General features: G+C 43.4%; 1 protein-coding gene across 1 annotated transcript in view; it reads left to right on the forward strand.

The window, feature by feature from the left end:
- The window catches only part of LOC138952071 (signal-induced proliferation-associated 1-like protein 1), an 82481-nt gene extending 68832 nt beyond the window's left edge, over positions 1 to 13649 (forward strand). The window contains exons 21-26 of the mRNA XM_070323645.1: positions 2191 to 2350; positions 2645 to 2847; positions 5058 to 5191; positions 6688 to 6829; positions 9028 to 9127; positions 11098 to 13649. Coding sequence (XP_070179746.1) covers positions 2191 to 2350; positions 2645 to 2847; positions 5058 to 5191; positions 6688 to 6829; positions 9028 to 9127; positions 11098 to 11241 — 883 coding nt within the window. The 3' untranslated portion in view covers positions 11242 to 13649. The remainder of the gene's footprint in view (positions 1 to 2190; positions 2351 to 2644; positions 2848 to 5057; positions 5192 to 6687; positions 6830 to 9027; positions 9128 to 11097) is intronic.
- The last annotated feature ends 4035 nt before the right edge of the window (positions 13650 to 17684 follow it).

A 17684-nucleotide genomic window follows, 5' to 3' on the forward strand; every position in this document is an offset into this window, starting at 1 on the left:
AACATGCACTGTATAAGACCTAAACATGCACTGTATAAGACCTAAACATGCATTGTATAAGACCTAAACATGCACTGGCACGGTTGGCCTAGTTGTAAGGCGTCCGCCCCGTGATTGGGAGGTCGTGGGTTCGAACCCCGGCCGGGTCATACCTAAGACTTTAAAATTAGCAATCTAGTGGCTGCTCCGCCTGGCGTCTGGCATTATGGGGTTTGTGCTAGGACTGGTTGGTCCAGTGTCAGAATAATGTGACTGGGTGAGACATGAAGCCTGTGCTGCGACTTCTGTCTTGTGTGTGGCGCACATTATATGTCAAAACAGCACCGCCCTGATATGGCCCTTCGTGGTCGGCTGGGCGTTAAGCAAACAAGCAAACAAACAAACAAACTGTATAAGATCTGAACATGCACTGTAAAAGATCTAAACACGCACTGTATAAGATCTAAACACGCACTGTATAAGATCTAAACACGCACTGTATAAGATCTAAACAAGCACTGTATAAGATCTAAACAAGCACTGTATAAGATCTAAACATGCACTGTATAAGATCTAAACACGCACTGTATAAGATCTAAACATGCACTGTATAAGATCTAAACACACACTGTATAAGATCTGAACATGCACTGTATAACATCTAAACATGCACTGTATAAGATCTAAACACGCACTGTATAAGATCTAAACAGGCACTGTATATGATCTAAACAAGCACTGTATAAGATCTAAACATGCACTGTAAAAGATCTAAACATGCACTGTTTAAGATCTAAACAAGCACTGTATAAGATCTGAACAAGCACTGTATAAGATCTAAACATGCACTGTATAAGATCTAAACACGCACTGTATAAGATCTAAACACGCACTGTATAAGATCTAAACACGCACTGTATAAGATCTAATCAAGCACTGTATAATATCTAAACAAGCACTGTATAAGATCTAAACATGCACTGTATAAGATATAAACATGCACTGTATAAGATCTGAACATGCACTGTAAAAGATCTAAACACGCACTGTATAATATCTAAACACGCACTGTATAAGATCTAAACATGCACTGTATAAGATCTGAACAAGCACTGTATAAGATCTAAACATGCACTGTATAAGATCTAAACATGCACTGTATAAGATCTAAACACGCACTGTATAAGATCTAAACACGCACTGTATAAGATCTAAACACGTTATAAGATCTAAACAAGCACTGTATAAGATCTAAACATGCACTGTATAAGATCTAAACACGCACTGTATAAGATCTAAACACGCACTGTATAAGATCTAAACATGCATTGTATAAGATCTAAACATGCACAGTATAAGATCTAAACAAGCACTGTATAAGATCTGAACAAGCACTGTATAAGATCTAAACATGCACTGTATAAGATCTAAACATGCACTGTATAAGATCTAAACACGCACTGTATAAGATCTAAACACGCACTGTATAAGATCTAATCAAGCACTGTATAATATCTAAACAAGCACTGTATAAGATCTAAACATGCACTGTATAAGATATAAACATGCACTGTATAAGATCTGAACATGCACTGTAAAAGATCTAAACACGCACTGTATAATATCTAAACACGCACTGTATAAGATCTAAACATGCACTGTATAAGATCTGAACAAGCACTGTATAAGATCTAAACATGCACTGTATAAGATCTAAACATGCACTGTATAAGATCTAAACACGCACTGTATAAGATCTAAACACGCACTGTATAAGATCTAAACACGTTATAAGATCTAAACAAGCACTGTATAAGATCTAAACATGCACTGTATAAGATCTAAACACGCACTGTATAAGATCTAAACACGCACTGTATAAGATCTAAACATGCATTGTATAAGATCTAAACATGCACTGTATAAGATCTGAACAAGCACTGTATAAGATCTGAACATGCACTGTATAAGATCTGAACAAGCACAGTATAAGATCTAAACACGCACTGTATAAGATCTAAACATGCACTGTAAAAGATCTAAACACGCACTGTATTAGATCTAAACATGCACTGTATAAGATCTAAACATACGCTGTATAAGATCTAAACACGCACTGTATAAGATCTAAACAAGCACTGTATGAGATCTAAACATGCACTGTATAAGATCTAAACATGCACTTTTATGTTTCTGCCTGGACTTGTGCAGGAACCTGTCGGGCATGTCATCCGAGGAGTCACTCAACTCACGGCTGCGGGGCCACCAGAGGGGGTCGGGAGACACAGTGACCTCCGGGGTCAACTTCCAGGAGGAATTGAAACGTCTGATTGACCCAGACATCTCAGAGAGCGACCTTGCCACACTGACGGTGAGATAGCGCTCATTACTTTCTGAAGTTATGCCTGCTCCCTGGGTGTCATCTGATGTGATTGTGTGTGTCTGTGTGGGTATGATACTGCCAGTCTGTGTGTGTGGGTATGATACTGCCAGTCTGTGTGTCTGTGTGTGTGGGTATGATACTGCCAGTCTGTGTGTGTGGGTATGATACTGCCAGTCTGTGTGTATGTCTGTGTGGGTATGATACTGCCAGTCTGTGTGTGTGGGTATGATACTGCCAGTCTGTGTCAGCCTTGTCACAGCAAATCATGTGCTGATGTTACAGGCCCAGACCAAGGTTGCCTCTAACCGGCGTGGAGGGAGGCGACTGCAGAGAACGTATTCTGACGAGAGCTTGCACAGCACAAAGGGCACTTCCAGTGTTGCCCCCGGCAATGACCTCAGCATCGGCACTGACCTTATCTTCACATCCGCTGTTCCCAAGGTCGTGGACAGCAGATCTGGGTCAGACCGCACTGCCGCTGAAAGGTTTGTGTTCTTTGTTGTGTGTAGTTTCTATATATATATACGACTAGTGTCTGTGTGTCTGTGCGCGATGCACGGCCAAAGTTCTCGATGGATCTGCTTCAAATTTGGTGGGCTTATTCAGAGAGACCCCGGACACAACCTCATCGATGAGATATTTCAACACGTGCTCTCAGCGCGCAGCGCTGAACCGATTTTGGTTTTTCTCTGGATCCATTCCCAGTAACTCTTCCTTATCTTCTCCAGTGTTTTCAGCGTTTATCTCCCTTCCTTCGTGTGGCGTCAATCCATATTCCCGTTACTACGTTACTATTTTTAGAATGTCACGATTGCACCCGTAAGTTGTCCTTACTGTAAAAGTGAAAAGGTCGAATCAATTTATAGCCACGCGAAAAATACACTGTCATCTATCTCTATATATTTATAGATATAGATATACATATATATATACGGCTTCTCTGTGTGTGTGTGTGTGTTTGTGTGTGTGTGTGGGCAACACCTGTGGATTGTAGAGTTCTGTTTGTGATGTGGTCTAGCGGCTTTGGTGTGTCAGTATGTTCAGGCCTTCCTTCGAGAAGCCATAACAGTTATTCTCAATCCCGTTTGAGTGGACTTCGCCGGGTAGCTCAGGTGGTAGAGCACTGGACTTGTGATCGAGAGGTCGCTGGTTCGAATCCGGGCCGGGACGGACACGGGTCAACTTTATGTGCAGACCCAGAGACGGTATCCATTTCCCACCCCCGTGTCACCACAATGGCACGTTAAAGATCTTGGTCATTCTGCCATAAGTGCAGGTGGCTGAATACACCTAAACACGCAGACACCTGGGTAGCGCGACTCCCTTGCTGCTAGCTTTCCACTGGGAGGAAGCGACCCGAATTTCCCAGCGATGGGACAATAAAGTAATGAAAAAAAGGTGATTGTGGTGAATTGGCACTCGGTTACATTTGGCGTCGTCGACAGCGATGGGACTCGACATGAAATGTTCAGGCCACTGAATCATTTTCGTGCTGTTCCCATTCCACCTGGGAGGGACCTAAGTTCATTCAAAGGGGGTCGAGTGTGACAGGGAGACTACCGTCGCCCTTCACAGCAGACTCTGCAGAGTTGTTCGCCTTAGAAGTTGTGGGCTTTCCTTGCATGTACCCGTAAGTTGCCTCACTGTAAAAGTGCAAAGGTCGAATCTATTTATCGAAAAATCCACCGTCATCTATCTCTATATATTTATATATATAGATAGATATATACGGCTTCTGTGTCTGTGTCTATGTGTGTGTGTGTGTGTGTGGAGGCAACACCTGTGGATTGTAGAGTTCTGTTTGTGATGGGGTCTGGCGGCTTTTGTCTGTGTGTATGTTCTGGCATTTGAGAAACCATAACAGATAATATAGGGCTAAGAAATAAGCTCCAAAATTCTCAATCCCGTTTGACAGGACTTCGCCTTCAAAGGTGATTGTGGTGAACCGCCACGCTGTCTGTCTCTGTCTCGCGATTCACCCCGGCAAAGCCGGGTATTCCTCTAGTCTTTCATATGTTGTGTGTAGTTTGTGCCCTGTGCTGTGTTTACATGTTTGTTGTGTGTAGTTTTTTTCATATGTTGTATGTAGTTTGTGCCTTGTGCTGTCTTTACATGTTTGTTGTGTGTAGTCTCTTTCAAATGTTGATGCCGCTGAAAGGTTTGTGTCCTTTGTTGTGTGTAGTCTCTTTCATATGTTGTGTGTAGTTTGTGCCCTGTGCTGTCTTGTGGAATATTGAAGGGAATACATTGTATTGAAGAAGAATAAGAATTGAGATATAATAATGTGAACAACACAGTGAAGCGTGTGAAGAAAGGAGTGTGTATGTTTTCAGTTGAAGAAAGGAGTGTGTATATTTTCAGTTGAAGAAAGGAGTGTGTATATTTTCAGTTGAAGAAAGGAGTGTGTATGTTTTCAGTTGAAGAAAGGAGTGTGTATGTTTTCAGTTGAAGAAAGGAGTGTGTATATTTTCAGTTGAAGAAAGGAGTGTGTATATTTTCAGTTGAAGAAAGGAGTGTGTATGTTTTCAGTTGAAGAAAGGAGTGTGTATATTTTCAGTTGAAGAAAGGAGTGTGTATATTTTCAGTTGAAGAAAGGAGTGTGTATAATTTCAGTTGAAGAAAGGAGTGTGTATATTTTCAGTTGAAGAAAGGAGTGTGTATGTTTTCAGTTGAAGAAAGGAGTGTATATTTTCAGGTTATCCCCGCGGGCAGTAGCAGACGTGGGCCGACATCGTGCAGTCAGGACCCAGGCTGATGGCAGAAGGTTACCGGACGCGATGAGTCTCGACTGGTCCGATCTGGTGCACGTGGCAACCAAAGCCATAGAAAGTAGGTCATCAAGTGTTTACTGAATATAGTATCGTTCTCATTTAGATACATGGTAGTGTTAACTGTACAAAGGTTGTTTCAAAAGTTTGTAGCCTACACATGGAGGTTAGCTAGAGCTATGAAAATTGGCACACATGTGAAACGGCCTTGTAGAAGGTGACACACAAAGGGTCATCTATGTAGTCTTAATAGTCGTGACGTCATCAATAGTCAGAGTGGCTTGCCTGCCACTGCCTACATGAACAGACAAAAGAAAAAGGGCTTTGGTGGCATACGTTCATGAGGACATTGTGAAGGTGTATGGGCAAGGTAACAGGTACCATACATTCAGTAGGACATTGTGAAGGTGTATGGTCAAGGTAACAGGTACCATACATTCAGTAGGACATTGTGAAGGTGTATGGTCAAGGTAACAGGTACCATACATTCATGAGCACAATGTGAAGGTGTATGGTCAAGGTAACAGGTACCATACATTCAGTAGGACATTGTGAAGGTGTATGGTCAAGGTAACAGGTACCATACATTCAGTAGGACATTGTGAAGGTGTATGGGCAAGGTAACAGGTACCATACATTCAGTAGGACATTGTGAAGGTGTATGGTCAAGGTAACAGGTACCATACATTCATGAGGACAATGTGAAGGTGTATGGGCAGGTAACAGTTACCATACATTCATGAGGACATTGTGAAGGTGTATGGGCAAGGTAACAGGTACCATACATTCATGAGGACATTGTGAAGGTGTATGGGCAAGGTAACAGTTACCATACATTCATGAGGACATTGTGAAGGTGTATGGGCAAGGTAACAGGTACCATACATTCATGAGCACAATGTGAAGGTGTATGGGCAGGTAACAGGTACCATACATTCAGTAGGACATTGTGAAGGTGTATGGTCAAGGTAACAGGTACCATACATTCATGAGCACAATGTGAAGGTGTATGGGCAGGTAACAGGTACCATACATTCAGTAGGACATTGTGAAGGTGTATGGGCAAGGTAACAGGTACCATACATTCAGTAGGACATTGTGAAGGTGTATGGTCAAGGTAACAGGTACCATACATTCAGTAGGACATTGTGAAGGTGTATGGTCAAGGTAACAGGTACCATACATTCAGTAGGACATTGTGAAGGTGTATGGGCAAGGTAACAGGTACCATACATTCAGTAGGACATTGTGAAGGTGTATGGGCAAGGTAACAGGTACCATACATTCAGTAGGACATTGTGAAGGTGTATGGTCAAGGTAACAGGTACCATACATTCAGTAGGACATTGTGAAGGTGTTTGGTCAAGGTAACAGGTACCATACATTCAGTAGGACATTGTGAAGGTGTATGGTCAAGGTAACAGGTACCATACATTCAGTAGGACATTGTGAAGGTGTATGGTCAAGGTAACAGGTACCATACATTCATGAGGACAATGTGAAGGTGTATGGGCAGGTAAGAGGTGCAGGTAACAATCATGGTGTGTTGTGTTGCAGGTGATAACCGCCCCCCTCCTCCCCCTCCCCCACACATCGCCGTACGGCCAGACAAACACAGACCGGACTCCGAGGACGAGGCTCCACCCCCACCAAGACCCCCCTCCCCCAAAGACAGTGTCTCCCTATCTTCATCCATTGGGTGAGTCACAGTGTTCAATCTTTCACCTACCTTTCTCTACTAGTACTACACCCACTTTTTTACATTTAGTCAATTTATGACTTAATGTTTTAACATGGACGGGGACACGAGACGAGGGTCGTGGTGTATGTGTGTGTGTGCGTGTGTGTATGTGTAGAGCATTTCCGAGGAAACTACTACACCGATTATTATGAAACTTCACATGAGATATCCTGGATATAATATTCCCAGACCATTTTGTTGTTGTACGATAATTGTATTTGATGACGTCATATCCGGCTTTTTGTGAAAGTTGAGGCAGCACTGTCACGCCCTCATTTTATAACCAAATTGATTGACATTTTAGTAAAGCTATCTTCGACAAAGGCCGGACTTTGGTATTGCATTTCAGCTTAACACTTTCGCTGCCAATCAAAACTTACTTATGTGCATTCCTGATTCAGTGATTGCCAGGGAATTTTGGAGTTCGGGGTGTAATAATTCACAAAAAAAGTCTAGCTCCAAACTGGCAGTAGGTAGGTAAGTAAAACCTATGTTATTTTTAAAGGAAATTGAACCAAGAATCTGTTTTTAGTGTCTAAACATGGAAATAATAATTAGTTTGGCTTATAATGATGTTCAAATATGAACTTTTGAAAGATCAGTCCGGCGCATCTTCCGGTGCCTGTGGATCAAACACAGGTGGCTGTTTTGCTTGCTGGAAGAAAGGATCATAATCACTGTCATCTACCTGTTTCCAACGAATCGTCCGAAAGATCTCCCCCTTCCCCTGTCAGTATCCATAATCATTTGCACCGCCTGTAGCGTCAGTCCGTCTTTGTTTTTCCCTACTAGGGCCCGGTCGACTGTCACCGTTAGCCATTTTGACGAGTCGAGCTTTCTCTCCCCTTCCCTGCCGCCAAGGCCGAAAATAGCCTTCAGATGCAAAACCGCGTCACCATTTATGTTTATTCATGAGAATGAGGTATCCTACCAAGCCATTGGCTGGTATTTGTGTGTCAGCAGTGACGTAGCATTTCTGGAAAATACCTGAACTGAGCTGACGGGTTTACCCGTCACGTAGGCGCTGCGGCTGCACAGGCACATGACGGGTATACCCGTCATAAGGCAGTCAAGGGGTTAAAGGTTTGAAAATCTGAAAATTGTAATTATATTTTGTTTTGTTTTTAAACGATCAAAAAATAATTGCATCTTATTCTTCATTTATTGCTGATTCCAAATAAATATAAATATGTTATATTTGGATTAAAAACAAGCTCTGAAAATCAAAAATATGAAAATTATGATTAGAATTAAATTAACGAAATCGATTTTCATCTTATTCCTTGTTGGTTCCTGATTCCAAAAACATATAGATATGATATGTTTGGATTAAAAACAAGCTCGGAAAGTTAAAAAGAACAGAAATACAGAAAAGAGTGCTATCCTGCTCAGCGCAACCACTCGCACGCTAGTCTGGCTTGTCAATTTCACTACCTTTCCCACGAGCGGTGAACTGACGATGTTACGAGTACACGATCTTGGTGAAGAAATGCAGTGCGTTCAGTTTCAGTTTCATTCTGTGAGTTTGACGTGGACAGCTTGACTAAATGTTGTAGTTTCGTCTTTCGCGACTTGTTTATGTGATAAATTCGCTTTTGTAATGAGGAAAAGTTAATTGATGGATGGTTGTGTCCCCCGCTGGACAGACCTGTAAGACACTGACATGGCGTTGTTGGTTCCCCCACTGGAGGTGAGTCAGACCTGTAAGACACTGACATGGCGTTGTTGGTTCCCCCGCTGGAGGTGAGTCAGACCTGAAGACACTGACATGGCGTTGTTGGTTCCCCCACTGGAGGTGAGTCAGACCTGTAAGACACTGACATGGCGTTGTTGGTTCCCTCGCTGGAGGTGAGTCAGACCTGTAAGACACTGACATGGCGTTGTTGGTTCCCTCGCTGGAGGTGAGTCAGACCTGTAAGACACTGACATGGCGTTGTTGGTTCCCCCACTGGAGGTGAGTCAGACCTGTAAGACACTGGCATGGCGTTGTTGGTTCCCCCGCTGGAGGTGAGTCAGACCTGTAAGACACTGGCATGGCGTTGTTGGTTCCCCCACTGGAGGTGAGTCAGACCTGTAAGACACTGACATGGCGTTGTTGGTTCCCCCGCTGGAGGTGAGACCTGTAAGACACTGACATGGCGTTGTTGGTTCCTCAGAATCCCGGCGGCGGCATGGCTGACCCTGTCCTCCGACCCCGAGCAACGAGTTGCAGAGCTGGAGGTCATGGTGCACCGACTGCAGGCCGACCTGGACAAGGTGAGGCACACGCACACACACTCACACAAACTCATACGCACGCACGCATGCACACATACACACACGCATGCATGCACACAGCAACACACACACACACCCAAACACGTACGCACATGTAAAGTAATGTCTTGGCCCTGTGTTGTGTAAAGTAATGTCTTGACCCTGTGTTGTGTAAAGTAATGTCTTGGCCCTGTGTTGTGTAAAGTAATGTCTTGACCCTGTGTTGTGTAAAGTAATGTCTTGGCCCTGTGTTGTGTAAAGTAATGTCTTGGCCCTGTGTTTTGTAAAGTAATGTCTTGGCCCTGTGTTGTGTAAAGTAATGTCTTGGCCCTGTGTTTTGTAAAGTAATGTCTTGACCCTGTGTTGTGTAAAGTAATGTCTTGACCCTGTGTTGTGTAAAGTAATGTCTTGGCCCTGTGTTGTGTAAAGTAATGTCTTGGCCCTGTGTTGTGTAAAGTAATGTCTTGGCCCTGTGTTGTGTAAAGTAATGTCTTGGCCATGTGTTGTGTAAAGTAATGTCTTGACCCTGTGACTGTGTTTGGGGATGCGGTGAGTTGTGGCGGTGTTGCAAAAAGTATTGTATAGTCGCTGTGTCACGTAATGCAGTGTTGTGTAAAGTATTGTATAGTCGCTGTGTCACGTAAAGCAGTGTTGTGTAAAGTATTGTATAGTAGCTGTGTCACGTAATGCAGTGTTGTGTAAAGTATTGTATAGTCGCTGTGTCACGTAATGCAGTGTTGTGTAAAGTATTGTATAGTCGCTGTGTCATGTAAAGCAGTGTTCTTTAAAGTATTGTATAGTCGCTGTGTCACGTAAAGCAGTGTTGTGTAAAGTATTGTATAGTCGCTGTGTCACGTAATGCAGTGTTGTGTAAAGTATTGTATAGTCGCTGTGTCACGTAATGCAGTGTTGTGTAAAGTATTGTATAGTCGCTGTGTCACGTAATGCAGTGTTGTGTAAAGTATTGTATAGTCGCTGTGTCACATAATGCAGTGTTGTGTAAAGTATGGTATAGTCGCTGTGTCACGTAATGCAGTGTTGTGTAAAGTATTGTATAGTCGCTGTGTCACGTAAAGCAGTGTTGTGTAAGTATTGTATAGTCGCTGTGTCACGTAATGCAGTGTTGTGTAAAGTATTGTATAGTCGCTGTGTCACGTAAAGCAGTGTTGTGTAAAGTATTGTATAGTCGCTGTGTCACGTAAAGCAGTGTTGTGTAAAGTATTGTATAGTCGCTGTGTCACGTAAAGCAGTGTTGTGTAAAGTATTGTATAGTCGCTGTGTCACGTAAAGCAATGTTGTGTAAAGTAACGTGTAGTCGCTGTGTTGTGTAAAGTAACGTGAAGTCGCTGTGTTGTGCAAAGTAACGTGTAGTCGCTGTGTTGTGTAAAGTAACGTGAAGTCGCTGTGTTGTGTAAAGTAACGTGTAGTCGCTGTGTTGTGTAAAGTAAGGTCTAGTCGCTGTGTTGTGTAAAGTAACGTGTAGTCGCTGTGTTGTGTGAAGTAACGTGTTGTGGCTGCGTTGTGTAAAGTAACGTGAAGACGCTGTGTTGTGTAAAGTAAGGTGTAGTCGCTGTGTTGTGTAAAGTAACGTGTAGTCGCTGTGTTGTGAAAAGTAACGTGTTGCCGCTGTGTTGTGTAAAGTAACGTGTAGTCGCTGTGTTGTGTAAAGTAACGTGTAGTCGCTGTGTTGTGCAAATAACGTGTGGTGGCTGTGTTGTGTAAAGTAACGTGTAGTGGCTGTATTGTGTAAAGTAACGTGTAGTGGCTGTGTTGTGTAAAGTAACGTGTAGTGGCTGTGTTGTGCAAAGTAACGTGTAGTGGCTGTGTTGTGCAAAGTAACGTGTAGTGGCTGTGTTGTGCAAAGTAACGTGTAGTGGCTGTGTTGTGTAAAGTAATGTGTAGACTGTGTTGTGTAATGTAACGTGTAGTTAGTGTGTTGTGCAAAGTAACGTGTCGTTGCTGTGTTCCAGGAGCGGCGTCACGGCACCAAGATGGAGGCAGAGATCCAGGACTTGCGTGCGGACAACGTGCGACTTCAGGAAGAGTCCCAGACTGCTGCAGCTCAGCTTCGCCGCTTTACTGAGTGGTTCTTCAACACTATCGACCGCCAGTAGTGAGCAACGGGGTTCATCGAGTGGTTCTTTGATCGCCAGTAGTGTGCAACGGGGTTCACCGAGTGGTTCTTTGATCGCCGGAAGTGTGCAGTGTCTCAGGATGGTTTGCCACACAGGAACTTCATTCAGAAACACAAAGCTTCATTGGTTGGTCTGACAGCAGCTGAAAGCTTCATTGGTTGGTCTGACAGCAGCTGAAAGCTTCATTGGTTGGTTCAACGCAACACATGACATCAGCGTAACTCTCCATTGGTTGGTTGGACACACCAGCAACAGAAAGCTTCATTGGTTGGCCTGACAGCAACAGAAAGCTTCATTGGTTGGCCTGACAGCAAAACCGGGGCAACAGGGAGTTTCCTTGACTGGTTCAAGAGGAGGCTTCACTGTCAGGCAAGAAGCTTACTCAATGACTCCCTTACTCAGCGACTCCCTTACTCTGTGACTCCCTTACTCTGTGACGCAGCACAAGTTGCAGTCTCTGTCTTGCTGTATTTATTGTGTGTGTGTTTTGTGTGTATGTATGTTGTGTGTGTATGTTGTGTGTATGTGTGTGTGTGTATATGTGTGTGTGTGTGTGTGTGTGTTTTCTTGCACCTGCTGGTAGGTAGTAAGATGAGTCCAGCACTGACGACAAGCATTCATAGAAAAGAACCACAAAGTCGTTGAGTAAACAAGGAACGTTTACTGAGGTCCATGGAAACTGTTATCGGTCAGTGTGCATGTCCTAAACCTCATAGATGGTTTACACAAACACTGACAGGGGCGTCTATTTCTAGAACACCGTCACAGGTGACAGGCCCCAAGTTGAATTGATGGGTTGTGTAATGTCAGTGACCTGATGTCTGCTGCCTGTGTTTCAGTCCACACAGAATCACACACAGGTTGTGTTGTGTCAGTGACCTGATGTCTGCTGCCTGTGTTTCAGTCCACACAGAATCACACACAGGGATCTACAATGGTCAGGTTGTGTTGTACCTGATGAGCGTTTGCTTCATGGACAGTTAAAACAGTCATGTTTACTTGTTGGACAGTCAAGCACATTCATGTCAGAAATGTTGTGTTGCCATGGTGAGTAGGGGCTGACAATCACCTACCTCACAAATAATGGGAATGTTAAAAAAACTGATTTTGGGGGTTTGTGTTGGGGTTCAGGGGAACGCAGTTTCTATGAGAAAAAATGATGAAAGTGATTGTGGCTGACCCAGTGTTGTATCAATGCTGCGCTGTAGCTGCAAGACCCCATGAAAAAGGTTTTTGTTTTTTAAAATTTTGTCTCCCCATTTAAAAGAGTGGATTTTCCACCATGAGGTCTGAGTTGCAAGACCCCATTAAAAATAGTGTTTTTTGGGGTTTGGTTTTTACAAAGTCTGTGGTAGCTTCAAGACCCGTCTGTGTTGTGATGAAGTGAGTGGTGTGTGTAGTGATGAAGTGAGTGGTGTGTGTAGTGATGAAGTGAGTGGTGTGTGTAGTGATGAAGCGAGTGGTGTGTGTTGTGTTGCTGTGTTGACTACGCAAAGTTGGTACTGAGCTGTGAGCCACATGATTGCTTGTTGAATAGGGCCGGCTGATCAGCCTTGGTTGTTGAATAGGGCCTACTGATCAGCCTTGCTTGTTGAACAGGGCCGGCTGATCAGCCTTGCTTGTTTATTAACGCCGGCTGATCAGCCTTGGTTGTTTATTAATGCCGGCTGATCAGCCTTGGTTGTTTAATAACGCCGGCTGATCAGCCTTGGTTGTTTAATAACGCCTGCTGATCAGCCTTGCTTGTTTAATAACGCCGGCTGATCAGCCTTGCTTGTTTATTAATGCCGGCTGATCAGCCTTGGTTGTTTAATAACGCCGGCTGATCAGCCTTGGTTGTTTAATAACGCCGGCTGATCAGCCTTGGTTGTTTAATAACGCCGGCTGATCAGCCTTGCTTGTTTAATAACACCGGCTGATCAGCCTTGCTTGTTTAATAACGCCGGCTGATCAGCCTTGCTTGTTTAATAACGCCGGCTGATCAGCCTTGCTTGTTTAATAACGCCGGCTGATCAGCCTTGCTTGTTTAATAACGCCGGCTGATCAGCCTTGCTTGTTAAATAGGGCTGGCTGCCTGCTGATCAGTTTGTTTCACTACAGCAGAGATTGCTCTGAGCCTTCACGCAAAGTGACTGGCATGTTATGTACATACATACGTTTTGTACAAGCAAATGAATGTGTTTCTCCACAAAATGTTGTTTGAGGTGATGTTTTACTGTATACTCTGGGCTGGTTTTAACGTGGAAGAGTTGTCCATATCTATATTTTTGTGACGAAGAAAGCCTGTACTTTCCTTGTGAATGTTACGTAGACTCTGTTATGAACAAATGAATCTTAAACTCAAACTATGCATAAGTGATTTGATATAACACAAACTGTTGGAAATAGCATTGTTTATTGTGTGTATGATGTTTATCGATGAACCATTTTTATGATTGTGTGCTGTGTGTGTGTTGAAGACAAATGATGCGTGAGTGTTGCATTACTGGGAGAAAACATTAGTCTTTTAACACGTACATGTAACCACTTTTTTCCCTGTCAGAGGGGTATGTATGTGTAATTAAGTTTATGCAGAATTGTTTCTTATAAATGTATAGGCAGCATGTACAATGTGTGATTGTGAATTGTCAACGGGTGTTGTGGCCGGAGAGAATACAATTATTGTCCAACACCTGTTGAAAACCAGTGCAGTTTGCACCTGCAGGCGAACGTCTTGTGCTCAGGTGTACTGCCAATTGTGAAAACTAGTCTACCCTTGCCCTCGTCTATTACAACCTGCCCCGACCACAAACTGCTAGTGCTGCTGCTGAGGTTATCACGGTAACCACGACCAGTCATCCTCCAGTTTAGTCTGCAAGTCTCTCCTGTCACATTGTGTTTGTCTCTTAACAGCCGGGATATTTTGGCCAAAATTCTCAACAACCCCCTCCCCCCCCCATCCCCGTTCTACCCCCACTCTCAGATTCCTGACAAGTGTCCTCTTTCCTCAAGTGCCGTGGTTGTGCTACCTGTTTTCACCTGTCCCACTCTTCACACCTGGCCCACTGCTTCCACCTGACGGTCAGACCCAGTGTTCACACACGACAATGAGTTACCGCCCTACACTTTCACCTGACGGTCAGACCCCTGGGTTGTTTCTAAACCTGTTTACAAAGAAAACTAGCTGATTTAAAAAAAAAAGAAAGAATGTGGGAGCAACTCTCTACAAACAAACTCAGTGAAACTTTCAGTATCTGCCCACAGCTTAACAATAATAATAACTTGTGGACTTTCAGCTTGCTCTGTGTCTCAAAACCGGCCAGCTAACCTAGTGGATGAATAGATTGGAGCTTGGGTTTGCTTTGTTGGCTAGATAATACACTGTGTGTGGGTTTGCTTTGTTGGGTAGACAATAGATTGTGCATGCATGTATGCAGCTGATTTCTTTTGGCAAAGGTTTCACGGGTCACAGGCTCTATACTCCGTCCATACTGATCAATAGCATAGGGAGGTTACTGGAAACATCTGCGAAAATCACACACCGCTGGTTTTTTCTTTCTGAGTGTCAGACGGTAACAGCTGGGTATTGGTGTCAAAACACTGAAAGGTAGATCATTTCCTCGGACATTAACAGAAGTGCCAGGACACTGACACACACAAACAACACTCGATAGTGACACTGACACACACAAACAACTCGATGGTGACACAGACACACACAAACAACACTCGATAGTGACACTGACACACACAAACAACACTCGATAGTGACACTGACACACACAAACAACACTCGATAGTGACACTGACACACACAAACAACACTCGATAATGACACTGACACACACAAACAACACTCGATAGTGACACTGACACACACAAACAACACTCGATAGTGACACTGACACACACAAACAACACTCGATAATGACACTGACACACACAAACAACACTCGATAGTGACACTGACACACACAAACAACACTCGATAGTGACACTGACACACACAAACAACACTCGATAGTGACACTGACACACACAAACAACACTCGATAGTGACACTGACACACACAAACAACACTCGATAATGACACTGACACACACAAACAACACTCGATGGTGACACAGACACACACAAACAACACTCGATAGTGACACTGACACACACAAACAACACTCGATAGTGACACTGACACACACAAACAACACTCGATAGTGACACTGACACACACAAACAACACTCGATAATGACACTGACACACACAAACAACACTCGATAGTGACACTGACACACACAAACAACACTCGATAATGACACTGACACACACAAACAACACTCGATAGTGACACTGACACACACAAACAACACTCGATAGTGACACTGACACACACAAACAACACTCGATAGTGACACTGACACACACAAACAACACTCGATAGTGACACACACAAACAACACTCGATAATGACACTGACACACACAAACAACACTCGATAGTGACACTGACACACACAAACAACACTCGATAGTGACACTGACACACACAAACAACACTCGATAGTGACACACACAAACAACACTCGATAATGACACTGACACACACAAACAACACTCGATAATGACACTGACACACACAAACAACACTCGATAGTGACACTGACACACAAACAACACTCGATAATGACACTGACAAGCTGGCAATAGTCTGCTGGAACATAGTGTCTATTTTAAAGGAAACATGCATTTGTGAAGTTCCATTTTAATGAGCCTTTGAGAATTGGGTCACATGTGGGGGTTTTGTTTAGCTATCATGAGAGGGAGTTGCACATATTCACCCAACTGCTGATTGTTTGTATGGCGTGGAACAGTAGGGCCAAACCAAATGTCTCATTTCTGAATAGTGAAGGCTTCTCTCAGTTTCTCAGTGCAAATAGCTTGTCTCTATGACTGTCCATCTGATGATCTAACGCTCAATGTCAATAAGAAAAGGACTATTATATCGTCTGGGAGTCCTGCAGCTAAGATAATAAAATGTAAACGCTAAACTTTCCTCAGCCAGGTTATAACCAGTGGTCAAGTGTTCATACCTAGTGTCAGTACTTTGGACTTAGTTCTCACCCACCAATGGGAGAATACTATGAGAAAAATACAAACAGGGCCGTCGGGCGACTTCTGGCTCTATCGTGAGGCAACATGCAAGCGCCCGTCATGTACGTTACCATCATGTATGTTTAATGTTACCGTTATGTAGCTTTATTACACACTTACTTAGTACAAGTATTCGGCAATTTCAAAATCACAATTGGCACCAATTTTTCCATATTGGCGAAAGATAAAGCAACACAAAATTAGAAGTATTGAACCAAAAGGCCACAACATTACAATTATTGAACCAAAAGGCCACAACATTTTTTTGGGAACTTTTCAAATCCTACAGGTTACTTCTTATTGACGTTGGGTGCTAAGTGGCGTGACCCCCTTCCCTCACCTTATCTGTGTATCAGAGTGGCGTGACCCCCTTCCCTCACCCTATCTGTGTATCAGAGTGGCGTAACCCCCTTCCCTCACCCTATCTGTGTATCAGAGTGGCGTGACCCCTTTCCCTCACCCCATCTGTGTATCAGAGTAGTGCACCCTATCTGTGTATCAGAATAGTCAGACATGGGATTCTTCCGTAAATTTACGGAATTCCGTAAATTTTTAGGCTCCAGGGATCATTCTTGAGATTCGTGCAAATCCGCTGAGAAAATGTTGGGGTATATGTAGGTATAGACCCAAGTTTTTTGGCCGGTCCGCTGATCGCGACGCTCCATTCCATACTATTCTTGAACGGTTGGTTCCTAAAACGGTCAGACTGTTGCTGGTCGATCCATATGGGAACGCGCTCTTTGTCTCCTACAGTCACCGTTTCAACGTAGCTATCGGGGATTCAGTATAAGCATACCGTATGAGAATGATTCGGCGCCATTTTTACATCGCTTCGAGCCACCTGCCAAAATGATGAGGAAGCTAAAGCGAGACGAAACCGTTCTAGCCCGGGAAATTGACCAGCAGAAGTACAAGAAAAATCTCTGGAGATTCGACTGGCTCGATGAAGTTGTATCATTGAGCTGGAAAGACGAGAAAGGCCAGAAGACACAAGACACAAGACGTGAAAGTTGGCGATGCTTTAGACTTGATACATGCTGTGTTTAACACAGTGCCACCACACCATTGTTGTCTCCATGAAAAAGACACTAAACTTGCAGTGGACTCTGACAAACTATTTTCTACTCATGGAAAACAGTTCTGCTTTAATTCAAGGTGAGGTAAAAAAAAAAAATCAATTTTCTTTCATATGTTTCCCTGCTGTTTGAATTGTTGTTATTGCCATTGATATAGAAGCTCTATGATTAAGCTGAAATATGCATTTCAGGGCCATTTTTGTGTGTCTAAAACACTA

The sequence above is a fragment of the Littorina saxatilis genome, linkage group LG17, assembly GCF_037325665.1.
Source record: "Littorina saxatilis isolate snail1 linkage group LG17, US_GU_Lsax_2.0, whole genome shotgun sequence".
NCBI lineage: Eukaryota > Metazoa > Mollusca > Gastropoda > Littorinimorpha > Littorinidae > Littorina > Littorina saxatilis.